General features: G+C 35.6%; 1 protein-coding gene across 4 annotated transcripts in view; it reads left to right on the top strand.

Moving 5' to 3' along the window:
- cntnap5a (contactin associated protein family member 5a) overlaps positions 1-24,218 on the top strand; it is a 172,540-nt gene extending 148,322 nt beyond the window's left edge. For 3 of the 4 annotated variants that reach the window (XM_055015104.1, XM_055015107.1, XM_055015106.1), the window contains 5 exons: positions 1,678-1,811; positions 5,266-5,353; positions 5,430-5,630; positions 13,103-13,177; positions 16,533-24,218. In XM_055015104.1, coding sequence (XP_054871079.1) covers positions 1,678-1,811; positions 5,266-5,353; positions 5,430-5,630; positions 13,103-13,177; positions 16,533-16,756 — 722 coding nt within the window. In that variant the 3' untranslated portion in view covers positions 16,757-24,218. Of the gene's footprint in view, positions 1-1,677; positions 1,812-5,265; positions 5,354-5,429; positions 5,631-12,947; positions 12,991-13,102; positions 13,178-16,532 lie in introns of those variants that run through there. The other variant, XM_055015105.1, reaches the window with a different exon arrangement.
- The last annotated feature ends 1,063 nt before the right edge of the window (positions 24,219-25,281 follow it).

The raw sequence follows: 25,281 nt of genomic DNA, 5'->3' as shown, positions 1-25,281 counted from the left end.
CACCTGAGAAGCTTTATTTAAACCCGAAGCGATGGGAGCTGACAGTGAGCCGTCGGCTAATGTGCATCTTCCTGGCACCACAGCTGCTGGTGTGAACATAATACTCCATCCGCCCCCTCAGCGCTCCACTGCTCACCGCCCAATGAAGAGATTTAACCTCTGGCTGCTTCCTCTGTAGTCCGGCCAACTCACAAACGTGCAAAACAAAAATAAAACAGCGTTCGTATTTAAGCGGGGTTTTCGTGCTCTCTGGTTGTTGTGCGAACCGTGAAGGGCGGAGGAGGCTCTTCATTCACGGTGACCTTCATGTGTCGGAGCTCTCAGGATCTGACAAGGGAATCACAACACAAAGCCCTTCACTTACAGGCTGGGAATTGTAATATTGACCCGGCTCCACTTGACAATGCATAGCTTTCTGACTCTTTGATCTGGCCGCTGCTGTGTTTGTGTGTTTGTGTGTTTTTGTGTGCGCCGTGGGGAGAAGCACTGTGCTCATATTGACTTGTTCAGTCGTGGAGCGGAGAGCCATGAGATAAATATTTGTAGACTCTCGAAAGGCGGCTGAAGGAGCCGGAACGCAAGAGCTCTATTTATACATGAGCAGCCACAGTTTCAGTGTGAAGCTCTGCTCTGATGTCTGCTTTTAGAGAAGCGAAGACACGTTTTAAACTCTGTGGTGCTTCAACCTGAAATTCAGTTTACACTCCGAGGTTTCACAATAAGAGTCTGGATGGAAAACCAGTCTTCTCTTCAGATGGCATCAGGTCCTCCAGGATTTCTATAGATTTTACTGCACTGATTTAGCCTCTACCTGCTGCTGAGGAACGCCATCATGCTGCCACCACCGTGCTTCACATCATGATGCTGCCACCACCGTGCTTCACATCATGATGCTGCCACCACCATGCTTTATATCATGATGCTGCCACCACCGTGCTTCACATCATGATGCTGCCACCACCGTGCTTCACATCATGATGCTGCCACCACCGTGCTTCACATCATGATGCTGCCACCACCATGCTTCATATTATGATGCTGCCACCACCATGCTTCACATCATGATGCTGCCACCACCATGCTTCACATCATGATGCTGCCACCACCATGCTTCATATTATGATGCTGCCACCACCATGCTTCACATCATGATACTGCCACCACCGTGCTTCACATCATGATGCTGCCACCACCATGCTTCATATTATGATGCTGCCACCACCATGCTTCACATCATGATGCTGCCACCACCGTGCTTCACATCATGATGCTGCCACCACCATGCTTTATATCATGATGCTGCCACCACCGTGCTTCACATCATGATGCTGCCACCACCATGCTTTATATCATGATGCTGCCACCACCATGCTTCACATCATGATGCTGCCACCACCGTGCTTCACATCATGATGCTGCCACCACCGTGCTTCACATCATGATGCTGCCACCACCATGCTTCATATTATGATGCTGCCACCACCATGCTTCACATCATGATGCTGCCACCACCGTGCTTCACATCATGATGCTGCCACCACCTAGAGGAGTCATAAGTGTCTTGGTTGCCTTCCTCACAAGTATCTTTCTTGTTCCTCCCACATTTTAAACCCTGTGATGTTGTTCATTAAAAACTGTTTCCAATAAGAGTATGTCTGTTTTGTGTTTTGTTTCCAGGAAGTCTTCAGATCTGGTATCACCTGCAGACTGACAGGAGTCCGGATGTGTTTAGCCCCGCCCTCAACAACCTGGCAGACGGACGTCTTCATCGAATCAGAATCCACAGAGTTGGAAAGAACCTCTATATACAGGTGAGCCCAGAGTCATGCATGCTGTTCAACCAATCAGCTGATGGCAGGAAATCATAAATGTTACCTGTAGATGAACTAAATGTTCCACAGCTCTGAGTGTGAGTCTCTTTGAGGTTGTTTTGTGTCTCTTTGTGGTTGTTTTGTGTCTCTGTGGTCGTTTTCCATCTCTTTTCGGTTGTTTTGCATCTCTTTGTTGTTGTTTTGCATCTCTGTTGTTTTGTTTGACTTTGAGGTTATTTTGTGTCTCTTTGTGGTCATTTTGTGTCTCTTTGAGGTCATTTTGCGTGTCTTTGGGGTTGTTTTGCGTCTTGAGGTTGTTTTGTGCCTCTTTGTTGTTGTTTTGCATCTCTTTGAGGTTGCCTTGCGTCTCTTTATGGTTGTTTTGTGTCTCTTTGTGGTCGTTTTCCATCTCTTTTCGGTTGTTTTGCATCTCTTTGTTGTTGTTTTGCATCTCTGTTGTTTTGTTTGTCTTTGAGGTTATTTTGTGTCTCTTTGTGGTCATTTTGTGTCTCTTTGAGGTCATTTTGCGTGTCTTTGGGGTTGTTTTGCGTCTTGAGGTTGTTTTGTGCCTCTTTGTTGTTGTTTTGCATCTCTTTGAGGTTGCCTTGCGTCTCTTTATGGTTGTTTTGTGTCTCTTTGTGTTCGTTTTGTGTCTCTTTATGGTTGTTTTCATCTCTTTGTGTTTGTTTTGCGTCTCTTTGTGTTTGTTTTGTCTCTGAGGTTGTTTAGTGTCTCTTTGTTGTGGTTTTGTGTCTCTTTGTTGTTGTTTTGCATTTCTGTTGTTGTTTTGATTCTCTTTGAGGTTATTTTGTGTTTTTATGTGGTTGTTTTGAGTCTCTTTGTGGTTGTTTTGCGTCACTTTGTGGTTGTTTTGCGTCTCTTTGTGTTTGTTTTGTGTCTCTTTGTGTTCATTTTGCACCTTTTTTAGTCAGTTTTAATCTGTTTCTAGTTGTTGTGTGTGTTTTTGCTGTTGGTTTGTGTCTGTTTTCATTAATTTTGCACCGTTTTGTGTGTCTCTGTGTTTGTTTTGTGTTTTCAGTTGTTTTATCATCTCGACATGACATCAGTTTGTTTAGATTGAACTTTCAGTGAAGTGTGAAATAAAGATTTAAACATTTAAATCGAGCTGCGATAGTTTATCAAATAACTGATTATTTTTCCTGCTATTAAATTAATCAACAGCTGTTTTGATTGTTGATTAATCAGTTTGACTGATTTCCTTTCATAAAAACGGCCTCCTTCTGTGATTGAAGCGTCTTAAATGGAATATTTGCTCTTTTCTTTCCTCCTTTATGGCCGTAAACTCAATGTTGTTGGACAAAACAAGACATTTGTCGTCTTTATGAAACACTTCTAGAGACCTAATCAGTTTGGTTTTCTACTGAACAATGTTTTATTGTTTTATTTGTCATTTTGCATTAATTTGTGGTAGTTTTGCATGTTTTTTAGTCAGTTTTAATCTCTTTCTGGTCATTTTGCATCTCTTTTTTATTGCTCTGAGTCTCTTTGCTTCTCCCACTGAGCTCTTCTACTTCACCGTATTTAATTTCACATTTTAATCACACAGTTTTTCTGCAGAATAATTATATTGTTTGCACATTTAGAGTTTCTCAGATGACTTTATTTTAATTTGCGTTGTGATGATTTTATCAGACAGATCATGTTTATTGGTTTTATTTAGCTAAATGTTCTTTTTCTCTTTTTAATATTTGCTTTTATAATTTGACTTAATGTCTTTTAAAAACAGCTGATCTCTGGCGTCTGAATGAATGAATAATTTTCTGTTTTTTCAGCCTCAGCCGTCTGATTCTCTGTTGTGTTTCTGCATGGGTTTATCATCATTTCCGGCTGGATTCTGGAGATTGTTTTTGTCTCTTGGCCTTATCAGGACAACTCAAAGCTCTGGACATGGGCCAAATGTTTTCCTCCTGACCTTTACTAATTGCTTCTAGTGGCCTCGTCGTTATAAAGGACACCGACTTCAGAAACACTTTTAACTTTTTAACATTCTGTCTGAAAAGAAACTCATCTCGATGGCAGAGAAATGTGGGTTTTTTTCCAACGCAAAACGGTCGATTCAGAGTAGAGTCAGGTCGACTGATGTAGTCAGACAGTATGATCCCTGTTTTCATTAGTTTTGCACATTTTTTAGTCAATTTTATTCTCTTTCTGATTATTTTGTGTGTTTGTGGTCATTTTGCATTAATTTATGTTCGTTTTGTGTGTTTTTCAGGAAGTTTTAATGTCTCTCTGGTCATTTTTTGTGTTTTTGTGTTCATTTTGCCGTAATTTGTGTTCATTTTGTGTGTTTTTTAGGAAGTATTAACGTCTCTGGTCATTTTTTGTGTCTTTGTGGTCATTTTGTGAGAATTTGTGTTCATTTTGTGTGTTTTTTAGTAAGTTTTAATGTCTTTGGTCATTCTTTTGTGTCTTTGCAGTCATTTTGTATTAATTTGTGGTCATTTTGTGTGTTATTGCTGTGGCTGTTTTCATTAATTTTGCATCTTTTCAGTCAATTTTATTCTCTTTCTGCTCTTTTTGTTTGTCTTTGTGCATTAGTTTGTGTTCATTTTATGTGTTTTTTTGTCAGTTTTAATCTATTTTTGGTCATTTTATGTGTTTTTGTTGTTGTTTTGTTTCTGTTTTTCTTAATTTTGCATCTATCTCGGTTAGTTTTATTCTCTTTCTGGTCATTTTGCATTAATTTGTGTTGATTTTTTGTGTTTTCTTGTCAGTTTTAATCACTTTCTGGTCATTTTGCATTAGTTTGTGTTCATTTTTTGTGTCTTTGCTGTTGTTTTGTGTGTGTTTTTCTTAATTTTGCATCTATTTCAGTTAGTTTTATTCTCTTTCTGGTCATTTTGCATTAATTTGTGTTGATTTTTTGTGTTTTCTTGTCAGTTTTAATCACTTTCTGGTCATTTTGCATTAGTTTGTGTTGATTTTGTCTGTTTTCTTGTCAGTTTTAATCACTTTCTGGTCATTTTGTGTGTCTTTATGGTCGTTTTGCATTAGTTTGTGTTGATTTTGTGTGTCTTTTAGTCGATCTTAATCTCTTCCTGTCTGTCTGATGTCCAGTCGGATCATGTAATCCCGCCTACGTGCAGCACATTAAATTAATCAGCTGATTCTGGCCGATGGTACATGCTCTGAGGGTAAAATTGAATTTGGGTGAGAGGAGGTGTTGGAATCAGTCTCCTGAAGTAATGGAATCTCTCCCGGACTGGAAACGCTCCGCTGCAGGCGGTCGGTAGGCGAATCCTGCAGCTTTATTGCTCTTCATCATGTTAAGCGATGCGTCTGAGTCAGCAGGCGGAGGTGAGGAGGTCCAGACCACTCCAGCAGCTCCTCCACCGTGGGCTCAGGAACACACCAACACCATTAGCGCTCTGCCATGCTTCAGTCTGGGTTTCTTGTAACCGCCTTGTTATTTGATTTGTCTCCACTCGACCAGATCGACCAGGACGTCCACAGAAAGTACACGCTGTCATCGGATGCGGAGCTGATCCTAATCAGATCGCTGACGCTGGGGAAGGTCACCAGTAAGTGTTCAGGAATTAAAAACGGAAAACGCTGCTGCTGTGGTTCTTCTGTTCTGAAAGGTGGCTCTGTTCTCAGGGATGGAGAACCTGAACGAGGAGGTGCTGCAGGCGGCGTCTAAAGGCTTCATCGGCTGCCTGTCCTCCGTCCAGTTCAACCACGTCGCCCCCCTGAAGGCGGCGCTCACCAACAGAGGGAGTTCTTTAATCACCATCAGAGGTCCGCTGGTCCAGTCCAACTGTGGAGCTCTGGCTGAGTCCACGTCACACACTCTGCAAGGTGAAACACACACCAGTAACACTACAGGATAAAACTTTATTAATCACACTCTGCAAGGTGAAACACACACCAGTAATACTACAGGATAAAACTTTATTAATCACACTCTGCAAGGTGAAACACACACCAGTAATACTACAGGATAAAACTTTATTAATCACACTCTGCAAGGTGAAACACACACCAGTAATACTACAGGATAAAACTTTATTAATCACACTCTGCAAGGTGAAACACACACCAGTAATACTACAGGATAAAACTTTATTAATCACACTCTGCAAGGTGAAACACACACCAGTAACACTACAGGATTAAACTTTATTAGTCACACTCTGCAAGGTAAAACACACACCAGTAATACTACAGGATAAAACTTTATTAATCACACAGTGGAGACATCTGCATCGTTACAGCAGCAAATGAGACATTTAAGGCAGACAGTTTGTACAAAACATCTCAAAAATTGCCCAAATTGACAGAAATTGTCCAAAATTACTCAGAATTTTCCGAGAATATAAAAAAAACCTTGCCTCAAACGACAAAAGTTTATCCAAAACTTTTGGAAATGTGGCAGAAATTAATTGAAGCTTCTCCAAAAGCTGCACAAAATGACTCAAAAGTTGCCCAAATTGATAGAAACTGTCCAAAAGGATTTTAAAAATTGCCCATGAGATGTCTTACAAAAATTGCCAAAAATGACAAAATTCCAGAACTATTTGGAGGTTAGCTGAAATGACTTGGTGTGTTGAAGATGAAAAGAAATGTCCACAATTGCGCATATAAAAATTTGCCTAAAATGACAAAAGTTTATCTAAAACAGTTTGGAACGTAGCTGAAATTAATAGAAACTTCTCCAAAATTACTCCAAATTTGCATAAAGTAACTCAAAAATTGCCTAAATTTATGGAAATTGTCCAAAAAAATATTAAAAATGCCCATGATGTCTTTAAAAATTGCCTGAAATTACAAAATTTTGTCCAAAATTGTTTGGAACATGGCAGAAATTAATTGAAACTTGTCCAGAATTACTCAAAATTTGTCCAAATTGACAGAAATTGTCCAAAAGGGTTTTTAAAACTGCCCATCATGTCTTTAAAAAAATTGCTTAAAAATGACAAAATTCCCCACTTTTTTTTACAATTAGCCAGACCGAAATGACATACATAAAATTTGACAAATATTGTACAAAACTATTTTAGAAAATGCTCAGAATGACAAATCTAATGTTCGAAACTATTCAGAACTTCTGCAAAGTGACTCAAAATTTGTACAAATAATTTGAAAATTGCCCAAATTGACAGAAATTGTACAAAATGATTTTTAAAAATGCCCATGATGTCTTAGAAAATTGCATAAAATGACAAAATTTTGTCCATAACTATGTGAAACCTGACCGACATGAACTGAAACTTCTCCAAAATGACTCAAATATTGTACAAATTACTCAGAATTGCCCAAATTGATGGAAATTGTCCAAAAGCATTTTAAAAATTGTCCATGATGTCTTAAAAAAATTACCCAAAAATCACAAAATTCCGAAACTATGTGAAAGTTGACCAGGCGGAAATGACTTACTCCAAAATTACTCAAATATTGTACAAAAAAAATGCTTAAAATGACAAAACTCATCTTCAAAACTATTCAGAACCCAAATTGACTCAAAATTTTAGTTTCTTTGAAAATTTCTATCCCTCTGTTTCTTCATGATCTGTTTTCATAGAGCTTCAGGATTTTAGATTGCAGTGAAAAATTAACCACAATGAAGAAAACACCCAGAAACTGCTGCTTGGAGTTCAGAGGATTCATTTTAAAACCATTTATGTGACAAAATCTGCCAAAAAGTCTATAAAAATTAGGTTTTCAGCTCCTGTTACTGTACATTCCCAAAGTTAAAGAGGTCAAACCTGCAAACTCCAGTCACATGAACCAGAAAAGAGATTAAAAAAAATCAACTCATTATTTTTCCTGCCTGCAGCATCTTAAACATGTACTTTTTCTGCTTTTCCTTCCATCTTTGCATCAGTGCATCAAGTCAGCTGACATTTCACAATAAAATAAGTAAAAATGAGCCACAGCACTAATTAATCTGTCTTATTTTAGCCGCTAGCCGATGTGTTTTGATGAAACCGGAGCCACATGTTTGTCAGAGTTGAGCAGAGATGATGTGGAGAAGATGAAAGATGGACTGTTCCACGTTTAGCTGGGCTGCCGGCAGCTTGGATTCACGGGGATCTAACCCGGATAAAAGAGATTTGGAAGCAGCAGCTCCACTTCACAAACTTTCCTTCAAGGTTCAGGTCGCAGCCTCGCCGAAAAAAAATCAAAGTTTAGCAGCGAGTCGAGGCGGAGACTGTTAAACTTTTAGACTTGCAGCTGATCGCTGGGGAACGGTGGAGGTGGAGGTGGAGGTGAAGGTCCATCTGTCCATCAGAACAGATGGAGTTCTACCAGAGAAGCTTCTGTTTACATCAACACGTTCTGAACATCATGTAGGACTGGAAAAAGGAAAAGCCACAGATTGTTATAGTCAGGATTTAGTCAGTATTAGTATCATGTCATGATGCTGCCACCACCATGCTTCACATCATGATGCTGCCACCACCATGCTTCACATCATGATGATGCCACCACCATGCTTCACATCATGATGCTACCACCACCATGCTTCACATCATGATGCTGCCACCACCATGCTTCACATCATGATGCTGCCACCACCATGCTTCACATCATGATGCTGCCACCACCATGCTTCACATCATGATGCTGCCACCACCATGCTTCACATCATGATGCTGCCACCACCATGCTTCACATCATGATGCTGCCACCACCATGCTTCACATCATGATGCTACCACCACCATGCTTCACATCATGATGCTGCCACCACCGTGCTTCACATCATGATGCTACCACCACCATGCTTCAGAGGAGTCATAGGAGTCTTGGTGGCCTCCCTCTCTAGTCTCTTTCTCCTTCAGAGGAGTCATAGGAGTCTTGGTGGCCTCCCTCTCTAGTCTCTTTCTCCTTCAGAGGAGTCATAGGAGTCTTGGTGGCCTCCCTCTCTAGTCTCTTTCTCCTTCAGAGGAATCATAGGAGTCTTGGTGGCCTCCCTCTCTAGTCTCTTTCTCCTTCAGAGGAGTCATAGGAGTCTTGGTGGCCTCCCTCTCTAGTCTCTTTCTCCTTCAGAGGAGTCATAGGAGTCTTGGTGGCCTCCCTCTCTAGTCTCTTTCTCCTTCAGAGGAGTCATAGGAGTCTTGGTGGCCTCCCTCTCTAGTCTCTTTCTCCTTCAGTGGAGTCATAGGGGTCTTGGTGGCCTCCCTCTCTAGTCTCTTTCTCCTTCAGAGGAGTCATAGGAGTCTTGGTGGCCTCCCTCTCTAGTCTCAGTTTTTGAGGAGGTCCTGCTCTAGTCAGATTTATTCATGTTCCTGGTCTCATGCTTGTAGACTCACTTTTACATTTTCTATTTTTAATTAACTGACATTACTTTCTGTTTGCTTTTATAAATTCTTGCCAATAAAAGCCAAATTAAATTGCCGATTATTCAATGTTGAAAGCAATAAAAGGGAAACTTCTGATACTTTTGTAGTCCAGCTCTGAGTTCCTGTAATTGGCTGCATCCATACAGTTTATAAATATACACGATAAAAGCATGAAAACAATGACAGAAGCTGTCCTGAGGGAAAACTGCGTCAGATGATAAAAGGAGGATTAATTTGAGACGCTGCCCTGATTTCTCTGCAGCACTTTGAGCTCTGAGTTCACAGAGATTCATGATTTGTTCGCGGCTGATTTGGCAGCAACATGAAAGAGCTTCACCAGGTGGAGGAATAACTTCCTTAAAGACAAGTTAAACGAGTGGAACATGAGCTAACCTGCTAATGGAGCATCTCTGTTAATTACATTCAACTCAGACGACAATTAGAGCTCATTTAGAGATGCCCAGAGAGGGAAGAGCTGCTTTATTGTGCTGCAGGGATGATTTAAATGATTTAAAAATGGATTAACACACAAATGCTGCTGCTGAGGAGGATGTAAAACATTTATTAGACTTTTAAAATTTCAGGTCAGAATTCTGAGGAAAAAACATCTTCTTCAGAAATTACCTGTTAAAAAATAAATTCATCCAGGTAGAACAAGATTACAGAAATATAATCCTGTGAGCTAGCTTTACTTTTCTGCTTTTGTTTTCCATTTTATCATTATTATTATTATTATTATTATGTATAATAATCTATATTATTATATTAATAATAATGTTGTAACAGTAATATTATAATTATTAAATTATTATTTTGTTTAAAGTTTCAACAAATTTAAAATAAAGCTTAAGAAAATATAAATAAAATAATATCAAAATTAAAAATATGAAATAAATAAGATATACTGTTAGATTTTATTTTTTTATATTTTTCATTTTTTATTTTATCTATTTTCTTAAGATTATATTTTTATTTAATTAATTTCATTTCTTTATTTTATTTTTATTTTTTGTGCATTGTTTTCTCTTTTTATGTGTTTTCCATTATATCTTTTGTTTTATTTTCCCAGATTTTATGTTATTTTCTAATGATGTTTATTATATATTATTATAAAATAAAATAACATATAATAATGTATATTAATATGTTAATAATAATATTCTAACAATAATATTAGGATTATTAAATTTTTATTTTTAGTTTTGTTCAAAATATAAACAAAATGAAAAACAATCTTAAGAAAACATAACTGAAATAATCTAAAATTAAAGATATAATATCAAATTTAAAAAGTATAAATTTTTCCATATTTTACTTTTTTATATTAAAATAATACTATTATATATTATTTTGTTTTATTTTATGTTTTTCATTTTCATATTATTTTATTTCTATTTTCTTATTAAGATTATTTTTTATATTTATTTCATTTTACATAATTTAATTCATATTTTAATTGATTTTTTTATTTTATGTGGATTGTGTTTTGTTCCTTTTTGTTTTATTTAACATGTTTTGCTTTTAATTTTTATTCTACTTCACATTCGTATTTATTATTATATATAATTTTCTTTTCCATTATATCTTGAGATCATGTCATTTCTATTTTTATTATGTTTGATTAGACTTAAACGTATTTTAAAATTTTATTTCATATATTTGATCATTTTTATAGAATTTTATTTCAGTTATTTTATTGAATTTTAATTAAATTTTTTAAACTTTTTAATTTCATTTTATATAATTTTAAAATTTCATTTATTTTTCTGTTACCTCAATACCAAATATTAAAAGAAATATTAGACAAAAAAAATCTCAATAGGATGACTTTTACTTGACTTTATTCTCTAGGTTTGTTGTTCTGTGTGTATAAATGGATCAGAGCGTTGGAAATGTGTTAATTTTAGTTAAATCCTCATAATAATTTGGTTGAACTGAGCCTTTAAATGGACCAACAGCGTCGGGTTCGTATTAAAGGAGGAAAAGTTAGAAATGTGTGTAATAAATAATGGACAATAATCAGGCCAGAGCTGCTGACTGCAGCTGAAACATCTTTTTATTCATTCATTTATTACTTCCTGCTGTGAATTTGTCTGAATAATTTACATTTCAGGCATTAAAAACCTATAAAAACTGTAGAAAATGTAGCTTTACCTGATTATAACTGCTGGAAGGAGAGTTTCTTTTTTTATTGATCACAGAGTTTAAATTAACTGGTTTAAGATCCAACAGCATTAAAAATTATGGAGATTAACCTGACTAGTTCAGAGCTAAATCTGAAATTCTATACTAATGACTATATTTACTATACTTTATCCATAAAATATTTATATTATTTTATTTGATTAGATACTATGTTTTTTATAATATTATTATTTATTTTGTACTATATTTAAATTAAATTTTAATTAGTAACTTATATTTTATTTATTAGATTTTAGATTATTTATTTTCTCAATTATATATTATTTCTTTTTATATATTTTTATATTATTCAATTCATATAATTATGCTTCTGCTTTGTATTTCTTTTTATTTTAATTAAGTATTTTTCATGTTATTTCATTTCTATTTTTATTCCTATTTTATTTTTCTATTTTTAATTCAATTTAAATAAACAACTATTAAAATGTATTATAAAATATTCAACTATTTCATTGTACTTAATTTCATTATTTATTTATTTTTTTTGTTTTTGTAACTTCATGTCATTAAATTCTATTTCTAACTTGTGTTTTATTATTTTATTCAGATTTATTTTATTTTATATTTTTCATTTCATTTTATATCATTTCATGTCACTTGTTTTCTAATTATATTTCTGTTTTATTTTTCTTATTTTTGTAATTTTGTCATGTTTGCGATTTTTTTACATCATTTCATTTCAATTTTTATTGTTTTTATTTTATTCATCCATCCATTATCTATACACCGCTTATTCCTCACTAGGGTCGCGGGGGGGGCTGGAGCCTATCCCAGCTGACTCGGGCGAAGGCAGGGGACACCCTGGACAGGTCGCCAGTCTGTCGCAGGGCTACATACAGAGACAAACAATCACTCTCACATTCACACCTACGGGCAATTTAGAGTAATCAATTAACCTCAGCATATTTTTGGACTGTGGGAGGAAGCCGGAGTACCCGGAGAAAACCCACGCATGCACAGGGAGAACATGCAAACTCCATGCAGAAAGATCCCGGGAAAGCCGGGACGCGAACCAGGGACCTTCTCGCTGCAAGGCGAAAGTGCTAACCACTACGCCACTGTGCAGCCTTTATTTTATTCAATTATATTATTTTATGTCTCCCATTTCAATTTTATATCATTCAATTTGATTTCTATTTTAATTTTTATTATTTTTTAATTTTCTTTTAAATGTATCACATTTTCTATTTTTCATTTAATAGAATTTTATTTCTGTTTTTATTTCTATTTGAATTGTTTTTATTATAATTTTTATATTTTTTATTTTAGATAATTGCATATTTCATTTTTAGTTTTATTTCCATTTTACTTTTATTTATTTTTCATTTTATATCATTCAATTTCAAGTTTTTTTCCATTTAATTTTTGTTATTTTTTTTAAATTTATATTATTTGCATTTATTTTTCATTTCATATCATTTAATTTCTAGTTTTATTTCTATTTTATTTTATTGTCCACTCCTGTGGATCCTGCTGCTGCAGATATTTAATCATCTCAGAGGGAAAAAACTCCTTCAAACAGCCGGAAGCAACAAACTGAACTGTAGCTGCTGTTTTGAAAACATGGATTATATGAATTATTAAAGACTCCCATTAATCTGAGCTTATTTTTGTTTAATATTCAGCTCGTAATGGATGTGAAACTGCAGATTAAAGTGAATTCTTAAAGTGAGTCTTTCATGAAGTGCTTGTGTTGCTCTGTGATGTTTTTTTTCCATCCAGAGATGTAGTGATGGAGCTAGAATAATAATTCTGACTGTATTTTTTTGTTCCTCCTCAGATCAGGCAGTGACGGCGACCAAAGACAAAGAGCAGCGAGGCGGCGGCACCCAGAAGGATCTGGCTGTAATCGCAGGTGTGTTTTTATTTCTTTAATTGAAATGGAGCCTCAGCTGTCGGCCGTTTGTCATTCTCCCTCCGTCTTCCTGCCTCTCCTCTAATCCCGGCTCGTTTTCATTATCGCCGCTTACACCGTTTTGTTTGAAATTAAATTTGACGAAGCGACGTGGGGCTTTCTGTGTTCTTTATTTCTGCTCATGCTTGAACCGTCGGGCTTTGTGGGACTTCAAGCTAATTAACGGAGGGAAAAAAAAAAACAATAAAAACCAACAACACATGCTGCTCGACAAATCAAAACACAATAAATAAGTTGGATTGGAGCTGAGCTGCTGCTCGTTCAAACAATAGTCTGCTTTCTTGCCAAAAGCTAAATGAGAAGATTGAATCCTCTCCGACGTAATTTGAAGCCGGGAGAAGGTTAGTGGAGCTCAGCGACAAAATGAGCTCTTGCAGCATCTTCAGCTCGCTGATTACATCTGGTTTGTTTAATTACAAACAGCAAAGGGTGGAAGTATTTACAGCAGAGTCACTGCAGAGTCATCAGTCTCCTCAGCAGGAGGTAAATAAGAGAGTTTCACCCAACGGTCAAGTGATTCTGTTTAAAATCAGCAGGATTTAACATAAAACTCTTCATTTCTGGGACAAAATATCTGCTTTCGGTGCTTCGTTTTAACTGTCTGCCCATGATGTCTTTAAAAATTGTCCAAAATGACAAAATTCCAGAACTGTTTGAAAGTTAGCTGGGCTGAAAAGAAACTTCCAGAATTATTCCCAAACTTTGCTTGAAATAACAAAAATTTTGTCCAAGAGACTAAAATGAATAGAAACTTCTCCAAAATGACTCAAATGAGCTCAAAATAACAAAAAAATTTCCCAGAAGGATTTTTAAAATGGCCCATGATGTCTTTAAAGTTGCCCAGGATGACAAAATTCCAGTCCAGAGGGTTGAAACTTTCCTGTTTCCATTAATGTAGTTGTATTTCTAACTGTGTTTACACCATGTTTGGACTGTAAATATTCACTTTTTTTCTCGTTTTATTTAGTTGTAGCACAATTTAGAGTTAGATTTTTTGTAAAAACAAGTTTTTGATTCATTTTCTTTCTGTGTTCAGCTGCTTCCTGGTTGTGTTAGTTAACCTTTTAATTAGTCTTAACTGGACTCCACCTGTAACGAGCTGAGCTGATTAGTCTGAAAACCGACTTCATGAATGTTTAAATACCTTTATTTTTTATTGAATCAGTTCAAAACAAAAGCCTTCTTCAGAATTAATGCTCTGAATGCTTGTTTTTATCTAATTCAAATGAAACCTCAGCCGTCGTTTGGAGATTCTTGTGACTTTTCTTTAAATCTTCTCGTCTTTACGGATCCGTTAAATGAACTTTTCCTCCCAGATCTAAGTGATTCTGTGTGTTTGTGATCAAAGCAAAGCATTTCTGCTTCACTTTATGGGATTCTTTCATGTCAGGAGTTCTTTTTTTTCATGTCTTAATGATATTCAGTAAAACTACTGATTACACTTGGAGGCATTAATTCTGTCCTGCTTCCATAATTCTAACTTTGATTCCAAACGTCGGATATTTTAGTCGCTTCACTGGAGACGTTTTAGAAAAGATCTGATTACGTCTGATGCTGCTGCACATCTTTTACTGCTGAGTTTTACCTCCTGTTCCATCTGGATTTATTACTGTTTTATGTTTATTTTGTTTTACAAATTAATTGTTGTGTGTTTTTCTGTCTTGTTTATTAGTATTTAATATTTATTGTTGTTATTTTACTGATTAATTTATGCTGTTTTCTGTCTTGTTTTTTTTACTATTTTATATTGTTTTTGTTTAGCTTTGCTAAATTTAAGTTTTTATAGTTTTTGTTTTAAAGTTTTTGTCCTGTTTTCTGTCTTGTTTTTTAATTTTATTTTAATTTTATGTTAATTTTTGTTTGTTTTACCGAATTAATTTTACAAGTTTTTGTCCTTTTTCTGGACAACTTTATTCATATTTCATATATTTATTTTTTGTGGTTTAATTTGTGTTTTTTATTCTTTGATTTTTAAAAAAATTTTTTTTTTTTTTGCTATTTTTATAGTTGATTTATAACTGTTTTATGAGTTGTTATTCTGGTCTATCTTGATCTCTTATAGTTATTATTTATTTTCTTTTGCTTTACTAAATCAATTTTTTGTCCTATTTTCATATTTTTATATATATTTATTATGGTTTGATCAGTTTTTTGTACATATTCTTGTCTTCTAACGTGCAGCAGGTGGGTGTTCCCTGGTTGCTTTATAAATAAATTTAATGCCAGTTTTTAGATGTTATCTAAAGAATTTTGCACATTTAAAACCTGCAGCAGCTAAATCACAGCTGTTCATCTTCTAACAAGGTATGATCACAGCCGGTGTCTTTTTTAAATTTAATTTAATTTAATAATTTATTATTATATATCATTTCATTTCATACTATTCATTTTATTTTATTATTTTATTAAATTTATATTATTTTCATTTTTCATTTCATTTATTCATTTATTTTTAAAATGGGAGAATTCATATTAATGTACATTAATGTAATGTAATGTACATTTTCATGTAAATAATGTAAATTTTATAGTTTTCATTTAATTTAGTATAACTTCTTTTGGATTTTTATTTCTAGTTCATTTTTATTGTTATTTAATTCAAATTGAAATTTATAATATAGATTTTTTATTTCATTTTATGTAGTTTCACATTATTATATTTCTATTTCATTTTTTAAATTTAATTTAAATGTAGTTTTATATTTTTCATTTTATTTTACATAATTTCCCATCATTTAATTAGTATCTTTATTTTTTTATTTTAGTTTCATAATTCATTGTTATATAGTATTTCATTTTACTTTATTTCATATATCATTAATTTTATATAATATTATTTCTATTTTTTTGATAAAAATTTACATTATTTTATTTTTTTCATTTAATTTTAAATCATTTAATGTCATTTCATTTCTATTTTTAATTAAAATTTATATTTTTGATTGAATCATATCATTCTCATCATTTTAATTTGTGATTTAATATAATTGTATTTAATTTTTTTTATAATTTATTATTTTGTATTATATAATTTTGTTTTTAATTTATTTATTTTATTCTTGTTTACTTTTTTTCCATTCATCTGGATTGTGCTGCTCTCTGATGCTGTATTATTAGCAAATAAATTAACAAATAAGAGTGCAAAATAAAATAAAAAAGACCAGTAAATTGCAGTAGATCTTAACATTTCTCAACGATGTGATTTTATAAAACCTGCAGCAGCTGAATCTCCTGATCGCTGCTTCAGGTTCAGCTCCTCTTCCTGTCCTGATTCTACTTCCTGTTGTGTCCTCAGGTGTGGTGACGGCAGTCGTCTTCATTGCCGTCTGCGCTCTGGCCGTCATCAGCCGCCTCCTCTACCAGCAGCGTCGGGCTCAGAGGGACAGCGGCGGCGCTTCTGTGGGTTCTGTGGGCGGCGGCGTGAAGGACGAGCACCGACACGGCATGTTCACGGACTACAGGACTGAGCTGCACCTCCACAACCCAGTCAGGGACAACGTCAAGGAGTATTACATCTGAGAGCCGCTAATTTACCTCTACCACTGACGGACGGACGGACGCTGCAGGGTTTCCGACGACGACGACTCATCTGTAACCCTCGACTCTTTTACGCTCCTGTACAAGCAAGTGGCTGAACCTTCGCAGCTGTTAGTGTATTTTGATGTCGGTAAAGTGTCAGAATTCGAGCTACCGTGGTTTCCTGTCATTGCAAAAAAGAAAAAAACAAAAAAAGGTGAATGTGGTGCAGAGGGCTGGACGGACGGATTGACGGACGGATGAAGACGCCGCCGTCCTCCCCGAAGCTCCAACGCTCCGTCTGAAAGCCTCCGATGAGGCTGAATCTCTCCACGTCTCAGAGGGACTCACTAAAAATTGTACTTGCGAGTCAGGAAATGTAGGCCAGGCTGTAAGATATGCCGCATCCGCTGCTGTATTTGTTTTTCCGGTGGTGGCGAACGCCGTAGAAGAAACGGGGACAATACTGCCTATACTGTATGAGTGCCTAATTTGCATATGCATTTTTATTTGAACTTTTTAGAAGTTATTCATGTGAATTGCACAGAGGCAGTCACATTTCCATAGAGAGGAGCTTATTGTCATTCAGCTCTGCCACCCGCAGCGGCGCAGAACAAAAGAGAAAATTGGAATTTTCCCATTCATGCTCGACCTTCTGCCGGTTGACCCTCAGCGCCGGGCCGACTGTCGGCGCTTGTTTTTCCACTCCAGCTTTGGAAAAACCCCTAAAAAGTCCTTTAAATGCAGAAAGTTTGGGGTCTTTGTGAAGCAGATGTACACCAGGGGCCTCATTTATCAAACTGTGCATAGAAAGAGCTCCAGAGTGAGTCTAAAAACAGAACCGGAGTTTGTTCAAGACGTTGCATGTCTCCACAATTATGGAGGTTTGAGTTCCTGCAGAGTGCATGAAGGTTTAAGGTTTAAAACAGCTCCCATGAAGATTTTTAGATGCCTCCGTTCAGACTTTCCTTCCTGTGGTTCATTTATTGGTGCATAAAGATGACAAAATGTACAGAAACCCAACATGCACGGTGCAGGATGCATGCATTATTCATCCTCTTTGGTTAAATTGAAGGTATCCAGCAGCTCTCGCATGGTACATTTACGAAACTAATGTGCAAAATATCGGAGATAAAAGGTGCAAAGTCTGTTTGTCTGCACAGGATTCACAGATTTGTAAAAAGCCTTTGTAGAAAGGAAAAATTGGTCACAAATGGCTCCTAAACATGTCCAAAATTACCCACAAATTGATCAAAGTGACTCAGAACATGTCCAAAATGACAAAAACTTGACCGGCATAATTTAACATTCGGTCAACATGACTCAAAACGTGTCTTAAATGAGTCAAAATATCCAAATTGACAAAAAAACGTCCAAAGTTACCAAATATTTGTTCAAAACTACTCAAAAATTACCCAAAATTCATTTAAAATGTGTCTTAAGTAGGAAAAACTTGTCCATAATTACACAAAATATTCAAAATGACAAAATTGTCCTAAAAACAACTCAAAATGTTCCAAACATCAAAATTTGTCCAAGTGACAAAAATCTATCTAAAAAAAAGCATCCAAATTGCTGCAAAATTTGTCCGAAATGATCAAGATTTGACCCAAGTGACTCCTAAAGGTGTCCAAAGTTACCCTTTAATTGCTCAAAATGACTCAAAATGTCCACAATGACAAAAATGTCCAAAATGACTCAAAACTTGTCTTAAACGAGTCAAAATATGTCCAAAATGGCCAAAAATGGTCCAAAAGGACTCCTAAAAGTGTCCAAAATTACCCATAAATTGATCAAAGTGACTCAGATCATGTCCAAAATGACAGACTGGACCAACGTAACCCAATATTTGTTCAACAGGACACAAAATTAGTCTTGAAGCAGTCAAAATATGTCCAAAATGATCAAAATCCGTCCCAAATCACTTTTAAAAGTGTCCAAAACCACCCATGAAATTGTTCAAAATAACTCAGAATATGTCCAAAATGACCAAAACTTGACCAACATAACTTAACATTTGTCCAAAATCACTCAAATTTAATCTTAAAGGAGTCAAAATATGTCCACAATGACAAAAATCTGTCCAATATGACTCAGAAGTTGCTCAAACTTCCTTGAAATTTGTCCAATTTGACTAAAACTTTGTCCAACATGACTCAAAATTGATGAAAACTTGCTCTGAACTTACCCTAAATGAGTATTTACCACAGGTACGTCAACACAAATCAACCAGGTTTGATGAACAGAACCAACTTCCTTTGAAATCGAACTCGTCGCCAAAAATGGAACAAAGCGAAGCGAGAAAAGCTCAATTTAACAAAGTGGAGCAGAATAAAACAGCTCATTTGTCATGTTTTCTGGAGGAATTTCAAAAAGGAAAAAGATTAAGGGAGACAGCGGCATCGAGTCTCCTGCAACAAGAAGCTGAAGCCTTAAAAACAGAGGAGATGTGCCTCATTAATATCAGCTGTCAATGGAAGAATAAATGGCTTCAATAATTAGTGAGGAACCGTCCTGACAGAGACATCGGGAGTTAATCACCTCTGCTCTGCTATAAATAAGTAAAACTCTGCACAAGTCTGCTGAGGTTTTTAGATGATTTTATTCACCTGCCAGCTGGAGGTAAAAGAAAACCAGCAACACAGGGATGGACCAGTCTTTAAACACCAAATCCACAAGAAGCTCCATAAAAACACCTTCTGTAAGTTCTGTTTGTTGAATCTTGCAGGAAAATGAGCTCACCTTTGTTTCAATTTGTTCAGAAAGACTCAAAAAGTCTGACATGAAACAAATTCATCAATCTGACAACAACTAAATGATAAAAACCTGTCAAAAATAACTTTAATATTCTTCAAAACAACTCAGGATTTCTCCCAAATTACAAAATCCCATCCAACATGATGCAACAAGAGTCCAAAATGACTCCACATTTGCTCAAATCTACTCAAAATTTGTGCAACATTACTCAAAATCTGTCAAAAATAACTTAACGATTGTTCAAAACAACTCAATATTTCCCCAAATGACAAAATCGCTTCAAAACGTGTCCAAAACGACTTGAAAAAATGCTCAAATATACTTTAAATATGTGCAATACGACTCTTAAAATGTATCAAAAATCTTTCAAAACTTGTCCAAAATGACTCAGAAGTGGCTTATATTGACTTTAAATTTGACTCAAAAACTTGACTCAGTGTGACTCAAATTTTGTCCAACGTGGCTCTGAATTTGTCAAAAATGTCTCAAATCCTGTTCAAAATGCCCAAATCAACTCAAAAATGGTTCAGAATGACAAAAATCTACCAAAGATTTCCCAAATTGCTGCAAAAAGTGTCTAAAAGGATCCAAAATGTGTCCAAATAACTTCTGTTCTTCACTGTCAGGACTTTGCATTCATCAAAAAAATGCTCAAATCAACTTAAAAGTGACAAAAATTACCAGAAATTTGCTCAAATGGACTCTAAATTTTTCCAGTGGGACTTAAACTTTGTCAAAAATCTCTCAAAACTTGTTCAAAACAAGCCAAAAAATGACTTAAATCATGTAAAAATACGTCCACAATGACAAAAACGCAACCATAGTGATTATAAATTTGTCCAAAATGACTCCAACTTTGTCCAAAAATCTATCAAAGATTGCAAATGGTGTCTAAGAAGACCCAAAATGTCCAAAATAATTTCTGTTCTTCACTGTCAGGACTATGCATTCATCTCAATAAAATGCTCGAATCAACTTAAAAATGTCGAAAATTGTCAGAAATTTGCTCAAATGGGCTTGAAATTTGTCCAATGGGACTTAAACTTTGTCCAAGATGGCTTAAAATTTATCAAAAATCTTTCAAAAATGGCTTAAATTTACTTTAAATTTAACTCAAAAATTTGACTCGATGTGATCAAAAGTTGTTCAACATGGCTCTGAATTTGTCAAAAATGTCTCAAATCCTGTCCAAAATGCTTAAATCAACTCAAAAATGGTTAAAAATGACAAAAATCTGTCCAGAATTTCCCAAATTGTTGTAAAAAGTGTCTAAAAAGACCCAAAATGTGTCCAAATAACTTCTGTGCTTCGCTGTCAGGACTATGCATTTATATCAAAAAATGCTCAAATCAACTTAAAAGTGTTGAAAATTTGCTCAAATGGACTCAAAATTTGTCCAATGGGACTTAAACTTTGTCAAAAATCTCTCAAAACTTGTCCAATAAAAGTTTTTAAAAAATGCTCAGATCATCTTAAACATTAAATAATATGTCCATAATGACAAAAACCCGACTATAGTGACCAGAAATTTGACCAAAATGACTCCAACTTTGTCTAAAAACCTGTCCAAGATTTTCCAAATCACCCAGATTGGTACAAAAGGTGTCTAAAATGACTCAAAAAAACTGGTTAGAAACAACTTAAAAGTGTCCAAAATTCCTTAAAAATTTCTCAAATGGACTAGAAATTTGTCCAATGTGACGTAAAATTTGACTGAAAAAATGGCTCAAATGACAAAAAGTGTCCAAAAAGACTCGTGAATTTGTCCAAAGTCCAGTGAGATGAGCTCGGCTTTACTCCTGCCAGTCTGTAGGTTTGTCTTTATTATTTTTAGAAGTGATTTCTCTTTGTTTAGTTCATGTTCCTGCTCCTCACCGTCAGAGCACCAGATCATATTAATAAATCACAGCGTTTCTATGCACAGACAACCCTTCATAAATGAGGTCCATCACTGTGGAGGGTTGAACACGGGAAATCCAGTGTGTATATTATATCATGAGAGCAGCAGAAATAGAAATTAAGGGTTATTTAAATAAAGCGGTGATTTCCACAGACGTGTAATTAGGGAGCGGCCGCCACTTCTCAGATTACAGCCTCTGCAGTACCACTTAAATGTCAAACGGCTGGACGCAGCGCCACCTTACAGTAGCGGTGGAGTGTTTACTCTGCTATGAAATTAAAAACCAGTAATTTACTGTAACACAAGCAGTGGCTTCACACTGGGAACTCAATGCAATGAATGAAGTCCTCCTTCATTTCTGATGACTAACTCCATACCACAGTCCTCACATTCCTGCACTTCTGAGTTGTGTTGCTCCACATGTACAGTATCTTTAAAACACCCAGAAGTGTTCTACTGGATTCTAGTCTGGACACTTTGTTCTACTCTAGTAAGTCTTGGAATATACATCTCGGCTGTCACTATTTTGGTTTATCCACATAAAGTCATGGTGCATCTAGAAATGTCTTCAACACCTTTAGCTCTCATCACACTCCCATCTCCATGCTTCACTGTCAGGACTATGCATTCACTGTGGAAGGTCTCCTCAAGAAAGACACAAAGTCACCACAAAGAGACACAAAATGACCACAGGACTGATTTCCATTGATGACCCCTGAGACAAGTCTGCCAAGGTTGTGAAAGTAGTTCAACTGTCCATGGAGTCATTTTAGGAGCTCTGATTAGTGCTACCTCCTGATTAGTGGATCCTTTTCCATCTTTGTCAAGCCTCACAGTCAGACTTTTCACTTCTTCTGTTCACTTCTTTTCCATGTGGAACCATGATGCAGACATAGACCCAGTCCATGGGTCCAGAACTAAGAGTTCTGCTGTTCACAGCTCATTATAGAACCATGTTCATCAGTTAGACTGACTGGAAATCACAGGTGGACTCACAATTACAAAAAATGTACAAAATTAGTCAAAAATGGTCTAAAATAGCTAAAATGTTGTCCAGAATGATTCAGAAACTTTTTCACTAAATGTTTATCAAAATTTTTCTTGGCCAATTTTGTCAAGAGTTTCTTCTTTAAAATAGGCCAAAATGACCAGAAAATTTGTCTGAAATTACAAAAAAAATGTCCATTATGACAAAAACGTTCAAAATTACATAAAAATGATCAAAAAGACTTAGTCTTGTTCAAAATCACATTAAATTTTGTCAAAAGATCTTTTAAAAAATAGTCCAAAATTACAGAAAATGTCCAAAATTACATAAAATTTGTCCAAAATGACAAAAATTGTCCAATATGACAAAAATCTCAAAACTGACATAGCCCGAAAAAGTTGACAAATTTAGTTTTTTCATTATTTTCTGAAATGATCCATTATGACTAAAAGTGTCCAAAGTGAATTAAAATGGGTCCAAAATGACTTTAAAAATAGTCCGAAATTACTGAAAAAATATGTAAAATTTGTCTAAAATGGCAAATAATGTAAATGACTTTAAACATTACCCAAAACTGGTCAAAAATTGTCATGTCTCACAGCTGGATTCACTTTTGTTGCATTGAGTTTCTAAAAAGGGGCTTGAGTTTGCAACATGGTCTTTGTTTCTGTTTGTTATTGAGACTAAACACTTAAACTTGGAAGTACTGAAGTTTGTTTGACGTTTAAATGACGTTGCACAGAGTCGTACTGTCTCCTGTTCTGTACATCATCAGATTGGTTCATCAGCGATGCTCCCAGGCGCCATCTTTGGCAGCAGTTTGGTTCAAACAGGAAGTGTTTGGTTCAAACAAGAAGCGTTTGGTTCAAACAGGAAGTGTTTGGTTCAAACAAGAAGCGTTTGGTTCAAACAGGAAGGGTTTGGTTCGACAACAGAAGGTGGTGTTTGTCAAAGCTAAAGTCACAGCAGCAGGTTTGTTGGGTTTGTTCCGCTGCAGGAGAAAGAAAAATTGGACATGAACTGAGGAAGTGGCCGACGTGGCACCGGAGTGAATTAGCTCATTAATTATTTTGAATTCCAGGGAGCGGCGGTGCGACGTTTTCTACGTATTTCAAGCTTTTTATATATCTTACACCGGTAGACGGACGAAAAAGAAAAACCCATCCGGAGCCTGTGATGCACCAGACACATTAGAAAACATTAAAGCATGGATGAAAATGGAGACTTCTTTGCTTTTTTTAGATCCTTGCTTCTAGCAGGCCACGATAAAAGAACAAAAACAGGAGTTGGACGTGAAGAGGAGGATGTTACCTAAATTAAAAAATGGGCTTGTCAGGCTCAGCGCTGCATTACGAACCTGAGCTCATTATCCACCGGCTTCAGCTGCTCTCTGCCAGGAGTCGGCGTCTTCGTCGACATCAGTTCCGCTTTAACGGGATGAATAAAAGGGTTGAGGCCCAAAGAGGGGCTGACGGAGGATGTGTGCTAATAATTTTTAGCATCTTGTCACGAACTGACGGATTCCAAACGTCTGTACAGAGTTTTGAAGGGAAGCAGGGAGCAGCCGTGGAGACTCTGTTTGGAGTTTTCGTGAACCTGCAGCATGGAGTGAAGATGCCGGGACGCTCTGTGCATGTGATAATCTGCAGATCTTCAGTATCAGCGAATGAATACATACCTCTCAGAGTGCTTTAGGTTATACTGCAATGGGTAATATCATGTGGTCACTTCTTAATGATTTGTATAGCTGCAGTTTTATTAAGGATCCAATGTATAGATGTATAATTTAATAATAAAAGTCAATATATTGGTAACCCCTCGCTTGTGAAATGGTTTCACTTCAACTATTTTAAATGAGTTTTAGTGATGAATCATCCCATTCAAAATGTGTCCAAAGTGACAGAAACATGTCCAAAAAATTTTTAAATTACTTTGAATATGTCCAAACTATCCCAAATTTGTCAAAATGGCCAATATTCTACCAATATTAATGAAGAAACTTTAATTAAAAAATTGTCAATAACTGTTCACAATTATAAAGATATTGTCTATTCCAAACTGAACCAAAAATTGTTAAAAGCTACTGGAGATTTGTCCAAAATGCATCAAAAGGTATTTTCCACAATAAGAAAAACTGTTCAAAGTTTCAAAATTTAACCCAAATGACTGACTGTCCAAACAAATTGACTATTGTTCAAAGTTAATCCAAATCTGGCCAAACTGACCAAAACTTTTCCAAAATTCTTCAAAAGAACTCAAGGTTTGTCCAAAGTGCCTGGAAAGTTCTTATCCACAATAAGAAAAATTGTCCAAAATGACTCCACATTTGTTCAGATTCTTGTCCTTAGTAGTAAGGTGTCCAAAATTACTCCAGAGTTGTCCAACATAACAAAAATTTGCCCAAAATGAATCCAAATGTAACCATAGTGACAAATGTCTGTCCAAATTTACTGAAATTTTTTTTGCTTGTCTGAAATTACTCGAAATGTGTCCAATTTGATTCCACATTTGTCCAAACGTTCATCCAACATGACTCCAGAAATGCCAAACATGACAAGAACTTGTGCAGAAGGAATCAAAAGTTGTCCAAGATGACTCAAACTTGTCCAAAATGTCTCAAAATTGTCCAAAATGACTCCATGTCCAAAAGGAATCAAAAAATGTTCAAAGTGACCCAACGACAAATGTGTGTCCAAGATACCAGACAGTTGTTCAAAGTTCATCAAAATCTGTCCAAAATTACGAAAACTTTTCAAAAAAAGAACAAAAAAATGATCCAAAATGGCTCCACATTTGTCCAAATGTTCATCTAACATTACTTGCAAGGTGCCCAAAATGACAAGAACTTATCCAAAGGGAATCAAAACTTGTACAAAATGACTG

This window comes from Amphiprion ocellaris, chromosome 11 (genome assembly GCF_022539595.1).
Source record: "Amphiprion ocellaris isolate individual 3 ecotype Okinawa chromosome 11, ASM2253959v1, whole genome shotgun sequence".
Classification (NCBI taxonomy): Eukaryota; Metazoa; Chordata; class Actinopteri; family Pomacentridae; genus Amphiprion; species Amphiprion ocellaris.
Note: the sequence above shows the minus strand (reverse complement) of the source record. Positions and strands in the feature narration are given on the sequence as shown.